This window comes from Heliangelus exortis, chromosome 4 (assembly GCF_036169615.1).
Source record: "Heliangelus exortis chromosome 4, bHelExo1.hap1, whole genome shotgun sequence".
NCBI classification, from domain to species: Eukaryota; Metazoa; Chordata; class Aves; order Apodiformes; family Trochilidae; genus Heliangelus; species Heliangelus exortis.
In genome coordinates this window covers 24,242,133-24,263,545 of record NC_092425.1, presented here as the reverse complement: position 1 = coordinate 24,263,545, position 21,413 = coordinate 24,242,133, and the positions used below count along the sequence as shown (strand labels likewise).

The following is a 21,413-nucleotide window of genomic DNA, read 5'->3' as shown; positions in this document are numbered from 1 at the left end:
CCAATCAGCGGCCGCGCACGCCCTTAGCCCCGCCCTCCGTCCCGCCGCTCGCCCCGCCCCCCCGCCGCTCGCCCAGGGCGCGTGCCGCTCTTCGCTTCCCGCTGCGGCCGGGGCCGGAGGCGCGCGGCGGTGACGCAACCCGCGTGCCACGGGGGGCGGGGCGGGGAGGAGCGGGCGGGGCGGGGCGGGACGGGGCGGGAGCGGGCGGGGCGCCGCCGCCGGTGGGCCCCGGGAGGGAGCCGGGGAGAGCGGGGGGAGGGAAGGCGGTGCCGCCGCTGCACGCATGCGCGAGCGACCGAGCCCGGGACGCGGTGCCGCCGGTAGCGCCGCGCCCGCCGGGGGCTGCCGCGGGGAGGATGAACTGGTTGTTTCCCCTCGCTAAGGGCGGCGGCTCCTCCTCGTCCGCCGCGCCGCTGCCTGCCCTCACCAGCCTCCAGCAGCAGAAGCAGCGGCAGATCGAGTCCCTGCGCGGCGCCCACGCCTCGTGAGTGGCCGCGGCCGGGGGGCAGTGGGTGGGGGGCAGCGGGTGTCACTCGACCCGGGACCGGGGCCGCTGGGGGCTCCTTTGAGGCCGCGTCTCGGGAGGGCCTCGTGTGTCCACACGGGCACCTCTTAGGAGTGCGCCCCGTCCCCTCCCGGGGAGGCCCGGTTCGGTCCCGCCGGCCCGCGGACGTGCTTGTAAACAGGAAACCACGGCTGCATTTCGGGTCGGGCCAACCCCGTCGTGTTTCGGGGCGGGGGAAGGGGTCCCGGCGGCTCCCGGAGGACAGCGGGCAGCGAGCCCGCGGCGGGGTGGGGGCTGCCCTGGGGAACCGAAGGCAGAATTCGGTGCCGGGTAGCGCGGGATGTCGGGGCCGGTTCGTCCCCCCGGGCTGGGGGTGTGTCGGTCTGGCTTGGCCGGGTGATCGGGCGGAGGTCGTCGTGCCCGGTGACACCGGCCGCCTGGCCGGAAAGTCGGCTAAAGTATTTATTGGGTTTTAAGGTCTGTAAAGAGATGCAGATTGCGTGTGTCGGGGTAAAGCCCTTTCTGGAAAATGGTTGTATGGCCGTAGTTATTTAAAAATTAAGAATACAGGAGCTGCTGTGCGTCGCAAAGGTCATCAGCAGTGGCACGACAGCCCTGCTGGCTCTGCAAGCTGTTTTTCTGATGTATAGTCCTAACTTGCCCACAACAGACTAAGTTCCGTAGTAACTTGTTTTATTTTGATTCTCACCAGAGTCAGGTGTTTTTTTCCTGTTCAACAGCCACAGTTTTTTGGAGCAAAACGCCTTCCTTTATCCTGAGATACTCTGAGCCATCAGTATGTTGCTGTTTTCCCAGAATTTCAGTCATTTAAGAGTGTTGGCCTTTAAAAGCAGATCTATACCTCATATATTCCAGGTTATATTTGCGTTTAACATGTGAGCATTCATCATTCTTCCTAGGGTGTCTGTTGAAGTGGAATGATAGATGCCTTCAAAACAATACAGAAGAAGGAAGGAGAAATTTCTGTTATGTCAGACTGGAGCAGGGATTGTAAGAAATACTTCTTTCTGAGTTTAATAATTACAGATCACTCATAACCCTAATGTTTTTAATTACTACATGGGAAACATAAGTATGACAGTATTGCAAAGCATGGTTGCTTGTTTAAACTTAAATCTATTCAGAGCTAGTTTTGCACATATTTTTAAGAGGTGATTTGCTTTTCTAAGAATACACAGCAGCTTGCCTAACTAGTAGGTTTTGTTGGACTGACCTTAGTCTTTCAGTTTTACCCTTGTTTCTCTGCCAGGGAGATGAGCTCACCCCAAGATAAATCCTCAAAACAGGTGATCAGTTTTTGTCAAAGTCAGCTTGCTAAACTTGCCTAGTACCTGTTTGTGCAGGCACCAGTTCAAGCACAGGCAGAAAGGGAATGGACCCTGCATTCAGGAACAGAGACAAGGGGCTAGGGAGATGTTACCTGCTCAGATGTAACTCTACAGCCATGTAAACTATGCACCTGATCTCTCTTAAAAGTAGGTGTAGAAACCCCTAAGAGTAGGCAAGCAAAGGAGTAAATTCTGCAGTGTACAGTTTTCATTAGAGATACCTATTACTGAGTAAATCTCAGTAACAGTCCCTCAAATTCTGTACTTTTAAAAAGGTATGTGTACTTGTGCAAGTTTTCAAAAGTACCAAGTTTTTTTTGACTGAGACCGATGTCCTAAAGACTCCATAGCACCACAGATCTGTGGGATTGCACTATGCGTTAAGCATTGTGACAGGGTTTTTTCCTAAGCAATGATTAAATAAATGTCATTCCAGTGTTTGCCTGAATAGTATATTTTGTCATTCATTTATGTGTGTCCCACCTACTCGTTGCTCAAATGCTCAAAATAAAATTCTTGGCATGGCATAGCTACCTAAGTTAGGTGCGTTTGGGTTGTGGTGTCTGAGCCCAGGTGTATGTGACCTTGTTTTCATTAAAATAGCTAGCCTTCCTTCTAGGGTTCCTCACGGACTAGGAGCTTGAAATCAAGTTTTTATGTTTAAATACTTCTAGGATTCCTCAAGGGCTAGGAGCTTGAAATCAAGTTTTTATGTTTAAATACTTCTAGGATTCCTCAAGGGCTAGGAGCTTGAAATCAAGTTTTTGTGTTTAAATACTTCTAGGATTCCTCAAGGGCTAGGAGCTTGAAATCAAGTTTTTGTGTTTAAATAATAACTTTCATGTGTTTGCTGTTGTTCTAGCCAAAGTTAAGAATGCATTGTTTTTCCAGTTTACTCATTATTACTTGGGGAGGGGACAACTAAGTTTATTGAGTCAGGGCTTTAGGAGGTTATAACAGTTTTGGCAGCTCAGTGAGATTCTGGATTTCTCCTTTTCCTCCTCCCTGTTCTCCTCTTCTTCCCCAGTTCCTGTAGGTTGTCTGTGTGAGTTGGGCATAATTATATACCTTCTTAAAAGGATTTCATAGCAGGCAATTAAAATACATGGCAGGGAAGGAACATGCATGAGAGATTCCGGGAAGAGTCCTGTAGTTAAGAATGAAAGGGCTGTTATTTTGGTGTGTCTTATATCACAGTAGAACCCTCCCTCGACTCTGAGATGAATTCTCCTGTGCTGAAGGTAGCTGCCAGATTATTCAAACAGTGTGTGGTTTCACAACGAAAGAGCAGATCCTGAGTGTCTGTGGAACAAGGATCCTGAGGAACAAGGTCGGGCTGTGGAAAGCAAGGTGTATGGCTAGGTTTGTGTATTCTCAGAGCTCTGAAAACTAGAATTTTAATTTCTGAGAGCAAATAATGCTTTGGAGAGGTAGGAAACATACCCACTGCTATGCTTAACACGTGCTCACCAGTAGTATTCTGGGGGGTGGGGGGGTGTTGCAAGGTGTTTCTGAAGTTGGGCACAAAGAGGCATTTTGGCAACACCTAGCTTCCATTATTCCTGACTGGAGCTACATTCCCTGTCTGTATAAGGGAGCCTTAGAGAGGTGAGGGAGAAGAGTGTTATTAACCAAGTGTAGGCAGGAAAAATACATGGAAGAAGAATCGCTCTGCTTTTGAAGTGTGATTGAAGTATTATAAGGTGAAGCTAATTTTCTGTCTTCCTTTCTCTCTCAGTGCCAGCTTAGGTACGTTTGTATTTCACAGAAGTTTTGCTTCTGAACTAAGTGATGTACTCCTCCTACTATGTATTCTTTGAGATGCCACCTTTCAAAACAGTCTTGCTGTGTGTAGGAATTGTAGAGTGCTTTGAGTACTGAAATCAACTTCCTATTATTGCAACTGATGTAAAGATTTTTCTCAGTAACTTTGATGTAACAGGAGAAGCAAATTTCCATCTAAGCATATTTCATAAGATACACGTCTCTTCACTCAGCGATTTTGGGTCTATGTGTTTGAGTGTCACTGGATTACAGAGTTTTAAATTGTTTTTCTCCAGCTTTTCTCCAGATAATTCCTGAAAATACCTGTGTAAGTGCTTAGAATTTGATGCACATGGAAAAATCTACTATTAAATAGTAAGCTAATCTATTAAGGAAGAAAGCCTAGTCTAATGTATGTTACAAGTATTGATCTGTAGGCAGTTTTGCAGAGTTGGGAATACTGAGTTGGAAACCAATTGCAATGCCTTGACAAAATAAATGTTTTCCTGGATACTTAAGCTAGGCCAGTAAGTGGAGAAAAATAAATTGAGTTTGTCGTCAGATCAGTGAGTATCACAGTTTCATTCCTTGTGCTCATGTATGAGGTTTAAAAGTTGAATCTACTTTTTTTTTGCTTTAAGCCTTATAGGCTTCAGAATACTATATTTAATATCAACTTATTGCAGCATTTTCAATTCTATTCTTACAAGGCTTTTCAAAACTCATCTAAATACAAAGGTCTGAGGTCATGCTTTTTTTTTTTTTTTTTAATTTTTAGACTTTAGGCTGTTATATTGACCAGGAACTGGATGCTAACAAACTTCTTTTCTTTGACAGGATTGCAGAAATTCAGAAAGATGTGGAATATCGACTGCCATTCACTGTAAACAACTTGACAATTAATATTAACATGTAAGTAGAGTGAGATGTCTCTGTGCACATCTTGAAAATTATAATTTTTCTTAAAAAGTAGTAATAGAACATAAATTGCATCCATTTCATAATTTATTTCAGGAACTGTGATCTGGATTTGCAATAGCACTTGTAATGTTCATAATGAAACTAGTTCTGTACAAGATGCAGAGATGCAGCTTTGAAAGCAAAACTACTTTGCTGTGCTCAGCTCTTAAGATACCTATATGGTTTTAGTTAAAGGTAAGTATGAGAGGACACTTGAGGGCTTCTGATGACTTTGAATCCCCTACTGAAAAAACAACTTAGTCATTTGCTAATCTGCTGTAACTCATAAGTCTTAGCCCAGTGAAGCTTCCAGATCACAACATAAGTGATTTATTGTACCAGTTCCTGTGAATTTACTTTGGGAGGGCACTTTTAGTCTGGAAAATATTGGTTGTATTCTGTATTCTGTTCACAAGTGTTTTATTACTTTATCCAAATAACTTGCCTGATGTTCTTGCAGGTTTACACTCCATTGTTTTTGTAGTAATAATATTTGTATTAGAAAATACTGTCATTATGCTACTGCTTTTTCTTTGCAGACATAATTGCTGCATTGTTACACTATAATTTGCCCCTTCAGTTCGTGGAAGTCTGTTGTTCTAATCTGCCTGGTCTAATTTTGTAACTGAATAATCCCTTTATGCACTTTATTCCCTCTAAATTTCTCTATATCTTCTTAAAGAAAAATAAGTTTATGTAATCAATAATACTTTTTCTTGGCAAAAGAAGCCAAGAAAACTGTATCATGTGATGTAGCTGTAGTAATGATTATTCTTGTATTTGCAGCTTGCTTCCACCTCAGTTTCCTCAGGAAAAACCAGTCATCAGTGTTTTCCCACCTGTGAGACATCATTTAATGGACAAGCAGGGAGTATACGTGACCAGTCCATTAATAAGTAATGTATGTCTTAATTTGTAGCTTCACACATATCTGTGGCTAATAGCAATTCTAATACATATCATACTAGATTATTCCTAGGATTTCTAGTGTAAGAAAATTAGTACACAGCCTAATCCCTCTCAGACTGTATTTTGATGGGTCTGAGTAGTGTTGAGTGTATGTCTATTACTGCTCCTGTTTCCGAGTTGAGTATTCCATATATGTAAAACTGTTCTAAGTTATGGTGTCTTAGAAAGTTCCTATCACTTGTCTTGTTAGTATCAATAGCACAGTTCTTGTTTCTCCACAGTGTATTCCAAATAAAAAACAAGGATGCTGTAAGACTGTTTTGTAACATAGTTGTTTCTACCATAGTTGTGCTAGAAAGATGTCAGTGTTTTAGCTCTGATATTCAGGATTTTAATATGCTGTTCCAACAGCATATTGCTTTGTTTGGTATTTTTTCTTTCCCTTTTCTCTACCAACAAGGATGTGGTTGGGTTTTTTGGGTGGGGTTTATGGGGAGGTTATGACTTTTCAGAATGCAGTTAATGCTTTTTGTCTCAAATCTTGCTTATTTTTTTTCTTATTTTTCCCCTTTCATAATTTTCCCAAATGACCATCAGAAATGTTGTACTTGGTTGAGCTTCCATTGATAAAGAAATGTACAAAAAATTTTCAGTTTCTGTTCAGTTCTGGTGGCTTTATCACTTTGGAGCTTTACATTAGCTGGTATCTCTGAAACAGCTTCCAGCACTGCCATGTGGGGATAATAAATGGTCAAGTTCAGCACATTTGAAAATGTAGTATTCCAGGTATAATTTTTCTTCTGCATTGGTTTTTGTTTTTACCAGTTCACAATGCACTCAGATCTTGGAAAAATTATTCAAAGTTTACTGGATGAGTTTTGGAAGAATCCCCCAGTTCTGGCTCCTAGCTCAACATCATTTCCATAGTAAGTATCAATACACATGATGAGTGGAATTGTATTAATGTGTAGTAATTAAATTTTTTAAAAAGAGATGAAACTATGTATTAGGAGGGAAGGAACAAGAATAATACAGTGGTTGTACTGGGAGACACAGATTCCCTGACCTTGTACAATTTCTTGTGCATTCTTGATGGCATGGAGTTTTGTGAAAAAAAAAACACTATGTTTCATAGGTATTACTTTATCAGTGTGTTGACATAACTTTGTGTTTCAGTTTTCTTGGAAAAGAATAAAAGTTTACATTATCAGGTTAAATCTTGGATTTGTAGTAGATCATGACCTGACCAGTTGTGTTTCTTCATGTTCTGATCATAATCTTTCAGGCTTAGAGGCAGCTTCTCTTGCACAACTGTTCAGCAGAAATTGTGCAATTTAAATAATTGTATTAAATATGCAAAAGGAGTCAGACATTACAGCTTTATCAGTACAACTCTGGTTCATGTGGCTGACAATGATAGTGGGTTTAGAGGCAGCAGCAATTGTGAGCTTAAAAAAAAAAAACATTCCTATTATTTAGAAGTAATTATGTGTGTTGCCCAAGGTGTTAAATGCTGTGCTCTAAATAAGAATGACTGTACAACACAGTTACATTTCTCAGGACTTTTAGATTGAAATAATTAAAATTTATGTTCTCATAAATTTTTGAGAAGTTACTTTCTTACTATCAAGAGAGTAACTGTGTATTTGGCTGCTCTATAAGAATATACTTTAATGTAGTTGTATTTTATGTCGCAGAACAAGACATAAAGTAGACAACTACATTGGAAGTAACTGAGAAGAGAAAATGCTAAGTTCATGGTCATTAAAAATTCAATCTTAAGTCTTGTATGTGGTCTAGTAATTCTGATTCAATTGATAAGAAATATGTGTGAGTAGTTGTTTGCTCATGGTTGTGGTTTGTGTTTGTTTGTCTTTAGCCTTTACAACAAACCAGCTGGAATTCCTCCTTATGCTCCTCAGAGGTTTCCATTTCTTCCTCCATACCCAACTCAAGAAACAAACAGAGCAATGGCAGCCGTGCCAGTTGCTGAATCAGTTTCTTCAAGCTACACTCCAGACAAGCCTGCTGCTCCCTCTTACGGCTTGATTACTGATCTGCCACTACCTGTTCCAACAGCAGAAGCAGTGCTTCAGGTCTGTGCTGAGTTTTGCTGCCTAAGCTGTCAGACAGTGGGTATAAGTTCCCTTGAGGGCTCTTGGGCTATTGCTGCAAAAATCAAAGGAACAGTCTGAGTCACTGCACTTCTTGTTTTGATGGTGCTAAGAAAATGAAACTGTCATTCTGGCTTTGAAAAGTTTTTTAGAACAAACTTTAAATCCTGAGTTTCAGTGAAACCAGTGTTATGCTAAATATCTTTAAATAGATTTTTTTTTTTTTTTTTGGGGGGGGCGCAGGGGGGCTGCACTCACCTGTAGTGCAGCTGTGACTGCTTCTCCAGCCACAGAATTATATCCTTTTCTCTATATGGGATATCCTACCCAGAACCTATGAGGCAAGAATGATGTGCAGTCTCAAGCCTTTATGTATAGAGTAGTTATTTCTTGTTTTCATGCTTAAAAGAGCTTTTCTTCACAGATCTTGCATGCATGTACTTTCAAACTCCTCACTGGTAACAGTCTGGAAGGATTTTTTTTAATCTCCTCCAGAAACTTTAAATGTTCAGTCTTTCATCAAATCTTGTGTTTAGGATCAAAAGCTTTCTTAATCTTGGAAGACACTTTTCTGGCTTTTTAGAATTTTAAATTTCTACGTTCTGTGAAGACAGACTTTTTTTCATTGTCTAAAAATGTTTTTTCCCCATAAGGGAAAGCCATGGGGTTAAAAACCATGTGGAAGAGATAATGTCCACCTTTTTCTCTGTTTTCACTTCCCTAAGTTACACTTCTCCTGTCTGTTTTTTGGGTCATCCAACTGATGTCAGATGGAGGACATAGCAAGACAGAATTATTTTCCTCCCAAATGGAGTCATGTTTTATGACATGCCACTCCAAACATCCTCAGGTATTTTGTTGCCATGGCTGAGTTGAGACATCTTTCTTTTGGAGACCAGTGCTGCTGCATCGTACTGCTTTTCTCACTTTTATTACTGCTGGCAAAATATTCATTTTCAGTTTTGGATTACTCAGATTAAATATCAAGAAATTGTTCTTCAGAAATCTATTAAACACTTATCAACTTCTGTTTAGGTTGGTCAGAATGGATTTACTTACAAGATGCCTGATGTTCCTGATACATTTCCAGAACTCTCAGAACTCAGGTAAATTTTCAGGAGGCAGTATATCTTTCTGTAGTCATTAAAAGGCTTTTGTTGCTGGTCTGCAGCTGATTTTTGTCAAAAGTCTGTGTACATCACTGAAAAAAAGGTTTTTGTAGAAATTATAAATAGGAGAATTACCACTTACCAAAATTTTAGATTTGGAAACCAAGCCATCCTTGTATTCAAATGAACTGCTTGCTTAGGGTTTTCTCTGCAGGAACAGTTCATGATTCAGCACTAGGAAAAAGAGCATTTATTTTTACTTTTCCTAACTATCAGTGTTCTGCTGTCTTCTGGGGCCTTGCCAGGAACTTAATTTCTACTAGTACAGTAAGTGTAGTGTTTGAAGGAGGAAATGGGACAAGGAAATGGACTTGAGATGGGTTCACAAATTACATTCTTTTAAATTCTGAAGGACTGTAGTGCCGGGTAAACAGCGGATTACCTGGAGAGCAGCTCAGCTTGTGAAAGGAATTTGAGTTAGATGAATCCAGGTGGTAAACATGCCAGCTGTCCCAATTTAAATTCCTTCCACATCTAAATGCTTCATGCACATACTGCACAACTATTTTCATCAAAAGTGTTATTGTTCCTAGCAATTTGCTCTGATCTAGTAAGACAGCTTCCTCGATCAGTCTGGGAATTAATATATTACAAATTACCTGTTAATTCTGAAAGGGTCCTAGGAGACTTTTTTTTTTCTGACCACATGTCTTGGTGATGTCATAGCTAAGTGATTGAAAATTCTATCCTTTCAAAGACCTTTGGCAAGGACTTCTGAATTGTTTTTTTTAATTTGTTTCCCTTGCCACCTTCATAAGAGCCTGTCTAATTTAGCTAAATCAGCTGCAAGTTCTAACATCATTCCCATTATGTTGTAGAAAGTTAGGTATTTTGGAGGGAAGTGTATTTTCTTTGCTAAAACATTCTAATCAAGTCCCTAATCATTCTGGTGGTGCTTTAGTTAAATCACAAATAGTATTGCATCTGTTCTGAGCAGCTCTAGTGCCTGTAGATGGCAAGGTTTTGGTAGCTGGGGGCTGCACTGGTGACTGTTGTGAGGAGGGACCAAGGCACAGCCAGATTGGCAGCAGACCCAGTGCAGAACAGCTGAGTTATCAGTGAAGCAGGTGGTGCCTCTGTGAAAACACGTATTTGAAAGAGTGAATGCTGTAGAGGCAATGCTTATTGAGAGGAGGGGGGGAAAAGTGTGAGCATCCTGTGAACACTAAGGTCAGGGAGGAATGGTGTTTTGGAAAGACTAGAGTAGAGCCCTGTAACCCATGGAGAAGACTATGCTGGAGCAGGTCCCCACTGCAGTCCATGGAGGACCCCATATTGGAGCAAGCAGATACACCCTGAAGGAAACTGTAGCTATGGAGAGCTCACACTAGAGCAGGCTCTCCTGCCAGGAACTGCAGCCTGTGGAGAGAGACCCATGCTGGAGCAGGGGGAAAGTGTGAGGAGGAAGGAGCAGCAGAGTTGAACTATTACTGACTGAGTGTAACACCTGCAAGCCCCCCTCTCCCCACAGTGCTTGGGGTGGGGAGGGGTAGAGGTGTTGGGAATAACAGTGAAGTTGAGGCTGGGGGAAGAAGGAGTGAGATGTTTTAGGTTTTGTCTTTCTCAGCATAGAATCCATAATTATTTGGCAATAAATTATTTTTTTTTTTAATTTTTATTTTTTTAAATCTGCTTTCTTTCTGTTTGAATGTAGTATATCCCAGCTGACCAATATGAACGAGCAAGAGGAAGTGTTACTGGAAAAGTTTGTGACCCTACCACAACTGAAGCAAGTAATTGCTGATAGAGATGAGTTAGTGAAAAGCATTGAAGAGCTGGCAAGTAAGTTGTCAAAACATATAACATCTGTGGCTGTATTCTGCAAACTGAATCCTTTAAAAAAGTAGTAATAGTGACTTTATTTTACAGAAAAAAATTTATTGCTGGAGCCTAGTCTCGAGGCAAAAAGACAGACGGTGTTGGATAAAGTAAGTGAACAGTAAAATCTTTTTCAGAAATACTAGTTGTAATAGTCTGGTTTTTTTCAGGGGGAAAACATGCTTTTTCTTCTTCCTTCCAGTATGAGCAACTCACACAGATGAAAGCAGCCTTTGAAAAAAAGATGCAAAGACAGCATGAACTTAGTGAGGTATAATCTCAATATCCTATTATTCCATGAGAATACTTAAATAAAACTGAAGTTTTTATTTGTATCTTTACCAAAAAAATTCTTCTGGATTTATATGATTTGGTTCACATCAAGTATGGAAAGGGGATGGAGTACCTAATACTTTGAAAGCAGAACAGTGTTATAATTGTTGGTTTTGAGTTGGTTGTTGCAGGTGTTTTTAACCCTAGAGTGGATGCAAAGATGGACGAAGGGCATGTGATAAGCATTTAGAGCTATTCTTAAGTACAATCCTGGGTCTTACCAGTTTTGAGAATAGAATGATTTTTAAAAGGCTTAATTAATACCTATTTAACATAATGGGCTGGTAAAACTGTACCCGAGGAAGCCATTGCTTTAGAAACTTAAATTCTGTGATTCACTGAGTATGGTTATTTTGGGTAACATTATATGTTCTGTCAAAAGTTGTACATTCTAAAGCACAAATAGGGTAAAGTCATTACTTTAAAAAACAATTTGGAGGAGGAGAATAATTTCTTAATATGTGTACCAGGATATGCATTAGAAGATTTAACTTCTCATAAATCAATTTCTGCACTGAAATCTTCACTGTTTGTAAGACTTATCATCTGAGAATATTAGTCCATCAAAATGCCATACATAATATCTCTATTTCAAAATGGCAAAAAAACCCCAAAATATTAAGGAAAAAGTTACATGACAGCATACCAATCTTTTTTCATAGATAACCTAAATGATTTAATGTTTTCTCACTTGAATATCAGAATAGTCTGGCTCTTTAGGCTTCCTTTCTGTGTGGTGCAAGCTGGCTTTAAAGTTGAGAAATTTTATATTTCTGTAAGAAACCACTCAGGAGCAGGACACAGTACCCCCCTGCTATATTACCTTTTCTTTCTTCCGAGCTAGATTTGGTTATTCAATTTAATGATGGTTGGGAGGCTGAGAGCTGGGGAGTTCCAGCTGGATTTTTGTACTGGCTTTCCACATATGCTGTATCTTCCATGTAATGATGTTTGCTGTGCACCTGGTATCTCCTGTTATCTCTCCTTCAGTGATCCAGACAAGTATTTTTACAATAATGTGAATTTTAGACATAGTTTAATTTTGTACAAGATACATTTAAGAGGAAATTTCTGATTAAATTACAGTTATACAGAAGCATGTAAAATATTTTACATAGGGTAGATGAAGTACCTTTCCAAACATGTAATATCTATAAATATCTTAATTTTGCAGTTCTGTCTCTGTACAAATTCCTACTGAAAACGTGACTCATTCTGATTTAATTTCCCCAAGATATTAGAGGAAAAATAAGTAAATTATATGCAATAAATCAATAAATAGAAATAAGGTTTGATGTTTATAAGAACAGAAGAATGAGCTTACTGGTATAGATTAGCAACCCATCTGCTTTGCACCTTTTTTTTTTTTTTTTTTTTTTTTTTTTTTTTTTACAATTACAGTGCACTTCTGAGTTTCAAAAGTAGACCCTATTTATTGAAGATACCTAAAATACTAGTTCTACTCAGAAATAGGGCACTTAGGAACTTGTCAGATGTCTAAGTTGGATGCTTTCTACAGTGGAGGGTAGAAGTTAGAAAGCTTTATACATCTGTGAGAATGACTGAATCAAGACCAAAACAAGCAATGCTTTCCTTACGTTATTCTTCCTAGTTAATAAGCTAGGCTGTTTAAGCTTCATCTGATAACTTAGGCTTTATGTAATAACTGCTCTACTCATATATAGTATTTATGTAGTCATTTATCATCTTAGAAGTGTAGGTTTTGATGGACAGTTTAATGTTACATAGGAGTTTTTATTTTCTTAGAGTTGCAGTCCAAGTGCTCTGCAAGCTAGACTTAAAGTAGCTGCTCATGAAGCTGAAGAGGAATCTGACACTATTGCAGAAGACTTCTTGGAAGGCAAAACAGAAATAGATGACTTTCTTAGTAGTTTCATGGAAAAGAGAACGGTATGTAATGTATAAATCATTCTCATCTGAGAGATATGCATAGTGAATACATTGTAAGCTTAGAATTTGAGCAGTCCTGTGCTACAGAACAGTGCTTTAGTAAGCTTCAACAAAAGAAGCCCTGCTTCACAGGGCTTTCCTCTTTTAAAAAGCATGCAAAATAGCTAAATCATTAAAGACAAACTGCAGTATGTATTGTAAAAGTTCCTTTCAGAAATCCCTTTTCTGATGTCTGTGTCTTGTTTTGTAGCTCTGCCACTGTAGACGAGCCAAAGAAGAAAAACTTCAACAGGCAATAGCAATGCACAGCCAATTTCATGCTCCACTATAGGTAAACTCCTGTGTTACAATTTGTGGTGAACTATAAATGGATTTATTACAGTGCTTAGTGTTCTAATAATGCTTTCTGTGGAAATCAAGTATGTACTGCATCTATGGTTAGTATTATTTAAAACGTAACTTCTGAAGTAGTTAAAATGTCTAATTTTGGAAATTTGTCTTTACAGACTTCCTGCAAAACTACACCTGTCAAGAGAACGAGTGAAAAACCCAATAAAGCACACTTTTTAGTAACTATTATTTGCAAATAAGCATTTCATCTTGTATGGTTGTATTTATAGAAGAGATTGTATACAGAGTTGGGATGGTTTTTGTACAAATTAGAATGTCCCTTTTCTATTCTCATTGTACTCAAGAATCCTTCTATTGCAATCTTTGCACTAATTGCTTGTATTTATTGTTGATAGTTCTTATTTACGTTCCTGCTGCTATATTCCATTACTCAGAGATCAAGTATCTAAACATGGAATTTTGACTAGCTTTTTACATTTTTATAAAAACATAATTCATATCTTTTGTATTTTGAACTTTAAACATAGATTTTGCTTGATCTGTGGAAAAGTTTGAGGTAAGTCATAATAGGACTATGGAAACTTTGTAATTTGAGATTGTCAGTAGATTCAGAAGCTGACTTGTCTTGAAGCCAAAATGTTTAGGAGCAAGTTTTTTTACTTCAATAATGCAAAACAAAGTATAGCCTGTATTCTGTTTTGGTTAAGTAGATTTGGATTAAGCAAAGGATGTGTTGGAACAAGTTATATTGGAATCAAAATAGAATAAATGATCTCTGCTTAGTTTTGGTATGTTGCTCGGTAGCATTGATGCACTTGCTTTCAGGAGTGGCTTGGTACCTACCACTGTATTTAATTAAACAGAATTTTTATCTAAGAATTTAACTTTCTTTTTTTTTTTTTTTTTTTTTTTTTTTTTAACTTAAAGTAAAAGTAATCAGGTCAGCCCCCAGTTTCTGTTTTATTCAATATGAATATGTTTGTCATATGAGGAACTCAAAAGCACTTTACAAAAATGAGTTCTGAAGCTTTTTGTGAAGTGTAGTGGTTATTACTTCCAAATTCGAAGGAAAAAAAACCAAAACTGATTTGGCTGAAATTGCATAGTGTGTTATGTTAAGGAAGTGATTGGATTTGGAAGTGAGACTTAATTCTGCCTTTTAATCACAACCTTGCCTCTAGTCAGCTGACTTTTTTTAGCATGGCGGTGTATCTGGTGATGATGGATAGGACCAAGTAATCTGTAGGAGAAAAATACAACCCCTAAATACATATCTGAATTTTCTCTATGGCTCTTGTAAAAAGACACTTCCTTTTTCTTAACCTTGTCACTGCATTAGGTTTCATGGAGACAGTCACGGAATTGTATTGTACGGTTCTGAGAGATAAATAAGATAAAGCACTGATGAAGTAATGTATTGGGAATCCTACTTCTTTCTTTTCAGGAAGCTGTCTGGAGATAAACCTCTTAGCCAAGACACTGCCTCTTTGTCACCTCGATAGAGTCACAGAACATCACAGATCCAAGTCTCAAACTAAAGCATGTCAGTCCAAGCGGGTACTTTTCTGTATTGCTCATCTTCAGCCAGTCAGCCCTACACTTTGTGCTCTTTTGACAAAATGCAGTAAGGCATTTCTTCTGAATTACAGTAAATTTGAAAATTATGTAAGTGCAAGAAGTGTGTTGCACAGACTAGTGATTCTTCAGAGGGGGCTTTAGTATCAGCCCTATCATACTTTAACGTACTGTAATTGTCTGTCTTCAGCTACTGACCTTCAGGATGACTAAACTGTTCACTGGTTTTTGATGGGGATTTTCTTTGAAAAACTTACCCAAAATGTGAGATCAGCTGTCTCAAGAAAATAGAACTATGGTACAAATCAAAGAAGATACTTGGGTGCCTGGAAAAATAAACTGGTTGTAAGAGCTGTGATTAAGCAATAATTACTTAATGCAAGTTCTTAATACAGCGTCCTGTTCAGGGATATGAAAGTTTTAGGTTGTATCTTTTCTCCCTTTGTTTTCTCTCTAGTGTTCCTATTCTTAGGATTTCCCCCTCTATTTTTTAGCTCCCTTTGCAGTCACAAACTCACCCTATAGGAAAGAAGCATAGAGGTCTCTGTATTTAACAGTGGTGTAGTGGGTTAGCCACAGGTATTCTGCTCACTTGCAAGAATGGCCAGCCTGCTTCTGGCCCTTAAAGAACAAGGCAACCTGCTGCTCGTTTGTTTTTTTTATCTTTTAGTTGTGCCAATGGGAACGTTTTTCCTTACAGGTAGTCACCATGCTTCCACCAGAAGACTTATGGGAACACTGATAAGAGCCTGTCAAGGGTTAGGTTTTTGGCTTTTAGCATTCTAGTAGTTCACAGTTAAGCACATTGCTTATTTTGTTTTGCTGAAATGTGGCATGTAGGTGTAAATCCAGCTTTAAACACTTCCTTACGAAGTGTAAAAGAATGGCAGCTGGTGCTAGATGCATATTTTAAAAACTTCTGAAATGTGTCAGGTGAAACCTTTAAGCAATCTGGAATGATTGGCTACATACAGTGACTTGTTTCTGGAGAGAAACTTGCACTATATCATGCTCATGTTGAGGTGTTCTGCCAAGTGGAAAAGTGAAATAAACAAGCAAAAAATACAAGATTAAGGGTGAGGGTACATCCTGTATTGTAACTGCTAATTGAGTCTGGGTTTGCCTAATTTTAACATCTGATCTGTTAAATGTTTTCTGTAGCTGAGTTTAGGCCTCTTGTTGCTCCATGAGTCAAGCAACTACTTAAATCCAGAACTGAATTCTTCACATAGCAACTGTAACTGATGCTATTGCAGACCAGAGAAAATTATAAAATATAAGTCTGAAATGAAGTAGGTCTCATTTTAGGTACAACTGGTGTTAATTATACATTCAGCTGGGTCTTTTAGAAGAAAGGTTTTTGTAGGTTTCACAGTGTATTTGACATGTTAATCTTTATGAAAAATGAGTACTGCAGGTAGGTAAAGCTATGCTGACCAGCACAAGCAAGAGACTGTAAATAAGTTAGTTCTAAGTAGTATCTAATGAGCTACTATAGTTCTGTTTGTTCTGTACCTACTTCTGCAGCTTGGCCACTTTGGACTTTGACCCAACACAGAAGTTTAAAATCTCTTAAGACTTGTTTCTGTCCAAGTTCTTACTACTCCTTTCAAAGACTAGGAAAATTTTTTTTAAGAAAGATTTAAAAGAATGTCAGGGAAAACAGAATTAAAACTCTAGCAACAAGGTTAAATCAGTTATCACAGCCTTACTGTGTATATTATTCTGAACAGTTAACTACTGTAATTTGTTCAACCTAAAATAAAGTCTTTGGGATTTTTGAAAAATCTTGTAATTGTCTAAATTACAAATAGAGTTTGCAGAACTTGTTGGGTGGATACAGAATTATGCTGGAAATATGCAGTAAGCTACTCAAGGACAAAGTTTTAATCTTTGTGTGTGGTGATTTGAGCTTTTCCTGTTTAACCCTTTCAGCAGCAGTAATTGCTGGAGTCACCTTCACTAAAATGGGCTTTCAAAACCCATATTGCATCTCTGGCTATTGCTTTGGCAGATGTCTTGTTTTGGTCTGATACCTGTAGAGATCAAATTTTTATGTAATAATAAGCTACAAGGAAAGCTTGTACATCAGTAATAATGGAATACCTTAACATGAAACTCAGTTTATTTTAGTCTTTGGAAACAGAATAAATCAATATGAATTAAGCTGGCAACCAGAAAACTTAAAAATGTGTCCTTGTCTGAATTCTGTCACAATGATTCTGTTGGACCCATAAAGTTTAATTGGCGTCTTTCCAGAATGATTTATCTCGGAAGACCACTAAATTTTATTTAAAGATTTAAGATTATCTGATTTGCTGGCTCCAGGTGCTATACTGGCAATTTAAATAATATAAATAAAGCTGAATGCTTATTTTACCTTTCCTTCTCATAGCCCCATTCTTTGGCATTTTTGGCCTCTCTGAACTCAAGGTTTGCTGTATGCTTGGCCCAGATCTTTGGTAGATTATTCGTGTGTCTTAGTACTGTGAGAAGTTGACCTACTTTTAATTTGCCTGACAACATGCTCCTCCCTTCCCAAATGAACTGTCAGGGACTTACCTGTCCTCCTTGGATTTTTCAGACACTGAGGTGTTCATATGTCTGCACTACAGAGTGTAAGGGTGACCAGCCAAGCTAAAAACTGCAGTCTTCAGCCAGCACACGGGAGCAGCCCATTGTCTCAGCTGTGATGTTTGTGACAGACCTGGGGACTCTGTACAGATTAGGGCCTCATCCACATAAAAGCATCAAGTTAGCTTATCAACAGTGATTAAATGGTTATCTTCATTGCAAAAACTGCTTCCTTGTTGTTGATGGGTTTTAATTGTTATCCATTTGTATTATCAGACATCTTATGCTGTGTAAACTGGTGCTCTGGCTTCTCGCTGTCTTCAAGGGAATGTGGTTCCCTGACTGCTAATTTTACAAAGAGCTTTTGTTCCCTGCTTCCCTCCTTTTACTTTTATTTCCTCCTTTTCTCTCTTCTTTTTATGTCCTTCATTCTTGAGTTGTGCCCTCCATCTTTTTAGTTTATTTCTCAGCTCTCTAGAATCCATCACCAGTTTACCACCTTTGTCTATGTCCTGTATAGAGCCACCAATAAAAGCACCTAGTGAATACATTTTCTTTCTGTTCTTTAGAGGGTGATGTTTTGTAGAGAAAACTTGAGCTGTTTGATCCCCTCGCCTTCAGTGTCCTTTAGATACACTTTGTCATGCTGAAGAGCAGCCTGAACCCAATGAGGCTGAAACTACACCACACCTATTTTGAATTACAGTGGGCTCAGGCCCACCCAAGGATTTGCAGCAGAGGGAAGATCCCCACAAGGCTGCAAGAAGTCAGTGTAGTTTGTATTGTGGTTTTCTCATACTTGTTTTGTTTCACATTGCATTAAAAAAAAAAAAAAAAAAAAGAAAAGAAAGGGAAGTAACATACTCCCATATAATTAACTTGATTGAGAGGAGCCTCAGTTTTCTAAGTTACCAGTTGTAGATTCCTCCACAGCTTCAAGTCTTGCATTTAAGCATCAAAGCAGGGAATGTACAAAAATCCCATTATCTCAGTGACAAAGAGCTCTTGAGTTAAAGGACAACTGTAGTACAAAAACTAGGAAAGCAAACCTTTGTTTCATTCACTGGTGTTAAAAGCATAACACTAAATTACCTTAGTGTTTATTTGAAAGTGTTTCTCAGCAGGGTAATGCCACAAATACATGCATTACAATGATAAAACAGTAGCAGCTAATGCAATATTCCAAGGACTGAAAGAAAGATACATCACAGGGGGATGCTTAGTAAAGGCATAATATAAAATTTTAGTTGTAAAGTTAGTCACAAAGAGTTTCATAAGTGACATGAAGACAGTGCTCTGAATTTGCATATATTCCTGTTCTGCATTTATTTCTAGATGTAGCTAGGAGATTAGAATACCAGCATATACAATTTTACATTTTAAAGGCATATGATATTATTGCACTGCTTTTTTAAACTCAGTGTTTAGGCAGAATATTTGTGTGTTTAGTTTTCATTGCCGATTTTGCAGCAAGTTTCTTTAGTTTGAGAAAAAACATTTAAAATGTCCTTTAATACCATAAATTGTAAAGGCTATGTTCAAAATATGAAACATTTTAAAAGTGCAATTGAAACGAGGGGTGTTTGCTTACTAAAAATTCACTAAGATTAGAAAACAGAGGGCTGGATTATCAAGAGAGTATAAATTTTAGCTGTCATTTATTTCAATTGAGCAGTGATGTAACAGATTGAGAATCTGGCCTTTCCAGTATAACATTAAGATCTGTCTTGCTTGTAGGAACTGAAGTGCTCATTCAAAGAAAACAGAGCAGCTCCCTTAAGAGGATATTAACAATACTGAAGCTTACCTACTCTTGTTTAATAACACAGGTTCACAGAACAGAATGAAAAGCCATGCCATAAAAGCAGATTGAATAATAAAATTTCCAGCTTCTAAATTGAGGTATATTTATAACATATAATTCTGCCTGTAAGTCTGTATTTGTAGCAGTATGAAATGCAATCAGTAAATGTACAGTACTGCTGCTTTGTTGTACTAGAGTTAAATACCAAATTGTTTCCAAGCAGGTAAGAGCAACCGTATGAATTAAATTTCACTGCTTGCTTTAATTAAAAAACAAACAAACAAAACCCAACACAAAAAACCCAACAAAACCCAAAACAAAACCAAACCCTCAACAACTTTGACTATAACAACATCCTGATACGGAAGCCTTTTTAGTGAGTTTCAAAACATCCCAAATTTTAAACAATTTTCAGTGGTTTACTTCCATACATTAAATTATGAAAGCTGTTACTCCTATGCCTAAATGCCATGAAAATTCTTAAACCAAACAAGATTAAAATTTTTTGTTGTGGTTATCAGTCTCCTTCTTAATTGAGCACTGCCATGCGCTGTTTGGGGTGGCAAGTACTAAAAGGGAGGTTTTTTGGGGAGATAAAAAAAATGTGGTTGTGGTTAGTATATTTTGAACAGTAACATTTGGAAGCATTTTTTATGGGATCATAAAATATACATCCTGACTGGAGTGATGCTTTCAGAAGTGATTTTTATAAGTGATTTTGGATTCCCTGTTCTCTACTATGTGTACCTCATTCCACTGCAACAAAACACTGACCAGTAGCAATCAAAATAGGCTGGAAAATTTGGGGTTTTATATTACTTTTGAAATTTTCTATCTCATGTAGATGGTTTGGAAGAAGGGTAAGATCAAACTTGAGAACAAAACGTTAAAGAGGCTAAAGTGTGCTACCTAGCATACCTTTTATTATAGAAGGATGCTTTACCACAAGGGCTGTGTAAATATTAATATAGTCCTTGAAGTTTTGCTCACAGAAACTACTGAACTTCCAATACTGGTTGAGAGTTGGAGTGCAGATAATATCCATTCCTGTGCAGCACCAGCAGGAACTTCTTACTAAAGAATATTTTTGCAAGATCAAATCTTCATTTGTGCCCTAACCAAGCATGTCCATTTGTTAGTTTTGCTTTGCCCTAAAGGATTCTAGTAGGAGAATACACAACAATTGCTGGAATTAAAAATGTAACACGTTCCGTGAGGGAAAAAAAAAAAACAAAAACGTGAAGCATATACACAGAGACTGAAGGCAAAAAAGCTCTACAAAAATAAGTTTTGATTGATTCACCAGTAAGGCTATTGCTAATAAATCTTCACCTTGTCTCTGGGTGTAAGAGAATACTTTGGAATTGCACATCTTTGGAGACAAACTATTAATTTGTACAATAAATAAGTATGGAAATGTACAAAGTAAAGAATAATTATGTACAGCATTGATAAAACAAACACCACATTGGCTTAACTAAATGTAACAGGAGATATTACCTTTCTTTAGCATTGTCTGAAAGCTAATAATGGCTTGTTCTGCTTAGATCTTGACTTACACAATTGCACAGTTCCCTTTCTTTGGATTATCTCTTTAGGCCACAGACCTCTCTTCATCTGATGAAAAGATGCCATTCCAGACTGAAAGACTCAACTGGATCTGGATCCTTGCTGTTGTGAAGGTATTTCAGACTGCCAGGAACACAGCCTCATCTGAATCCTTGCCACTGTCTTCACTAGGCAAGCACCCACCTCCACTTGGGGACCTGCAGCTTAAGTCCTCCACACCAGACTCCTGATCACTGTTAGCTGAGAGGTCAAGATCAGAACTTTTCAGGTTGTCCTGTGTCAAAATCAGGGCTGAATCTTCTTCATCCCCTTGTGAAGGACTCCGGGATGGGAATGATTTCAGGTCGTTGCTATACTCCTGGGGAGTGTTGGCAATGCTGTTGTTGGAAGTAGTAAGCCCCAACTGTTTGCTTCGGTCTTGTTGCTTACTCTTGACTTTATTACCATTGAATTGTGATTTCTGAAGATTCGCCAATCTCTGAAATAAAGGAAACAATGTATATTACATGGACATGTTTAGGGCTCAGTAAGGCTCTTGTATGCCTTTGCCTTTAAAAAAACAAAACAGAAAAACAAAAACCTACAAAAAAACCCTGAAGTTCCGAAATCAACCCAGTTGACACCCTTTAAAAGTGCCTATTTGTATTTCTGGAGTATGTGAAGTGCACAATTTATCACTAACCAATGCTGAATTACAGCATCCTTCTG

At 38.6% G+C, this 21,413-nt stretch overlaps 2 protein-coding genes across 4 annotated transcripts in view; one reads left to right on the top strand and one right to left on the bottom strand.

Moving 5' to 3' along the window:
- The first annotated feature begins 203 nt into the window (after nucleotides 1–203).
- VPS37A (VPS37A subunit of ESCRT-I) lies at nucleotides 204–21,213 on the top strand. Of its 2 annotated transcripts, none has more exons than XM_071743451.1 (12): nucleotides 204–484; nucleotides 4,456–4,530; nucleotides 5,365–5,479; nucleotides 6,313–6,413; nucleotides 7,367–7,583; nucleotides 8,637–8,707; nucleotides 10,425–10,552; nucleotides 10,640–10,698; nucleotides 10,791–10,859; nucleotides 12,689–12,832; nucleotides 13,083–13,163; nucleotides 20,735–21,213. In XM_071743451.1, exons 1-11 carry the CDS (start codon nucleotides 357–359, stop codon nucleotides 13,161–13,163), a joined length of 1,188 nt encoding a protein of 395 aa, XP_071599552.1. In that variant the 5' UTR covers nucleotides 204–356; the 3' UTR covers nucleotides 20,735–21,213. The 2 variants fall into 2 exon arrangements, with proteins under 2 accessions (XP_071599552.1, XP_071599551.1); XM_071743450.1 differs by lacking the exon at nucleotides 20,735–21,213 and adding an exon at nucleotides 13,339–17,137 and having other exon boundaries at nucleotides 205–484.
- The window catches only part of MTMR7 (myotubularin related protein 7), a 45,490-nt gene continuing 42,487 nt past the window's right edge, over nucleotides 18,411–21,413 (bottom strand). Inside the window, exon 14 of one of the 2 annotated variants that reach the window (XM_071743448.1) lies at nucleotides 18,411–21,183. In XM_071743448.1, coding sequence (XP_071599549.1) covers nucleotides 20,824–21,183 — 360 coding nt within the window. In that variant the 3' untranslated portion in view covers nucleotides 18,411–20,823. The remainder of the gene's footprint in view (nucleotides 21,184–21,413) is intronic. The other variant, XM_071743449.1, reaches the window with a different exon arrangement.

What these genes read in the sequence shown, in the direction of transcription:
- VPS37A (XM_071743451.1), top strand. Translation starts at nt 357, where the DNA reads ATGAACTGGTTGTTTCCCCTCGCTAAGGGCGGCGGCTCCTCCTCGTCC. An exon ending in CAGCAGAAGCAGTGCTTCAG is followed by an intron (nt 7,584 to 8,636) that starts GTCTGTGCTGAG and finishes ACTTCTGTTTAG; the next exon opens with GTTGGTCAGAATGGATTTAC. An exon ending in GTTTCATGGAAAAGAGAACG is followed by an intron (nt 12,833 to 13,082) that starts GTATGTAATGTA and finishes CTTGTTTTGTAG; the next exon opens with CTCTGCCACTGTAGACGAGC.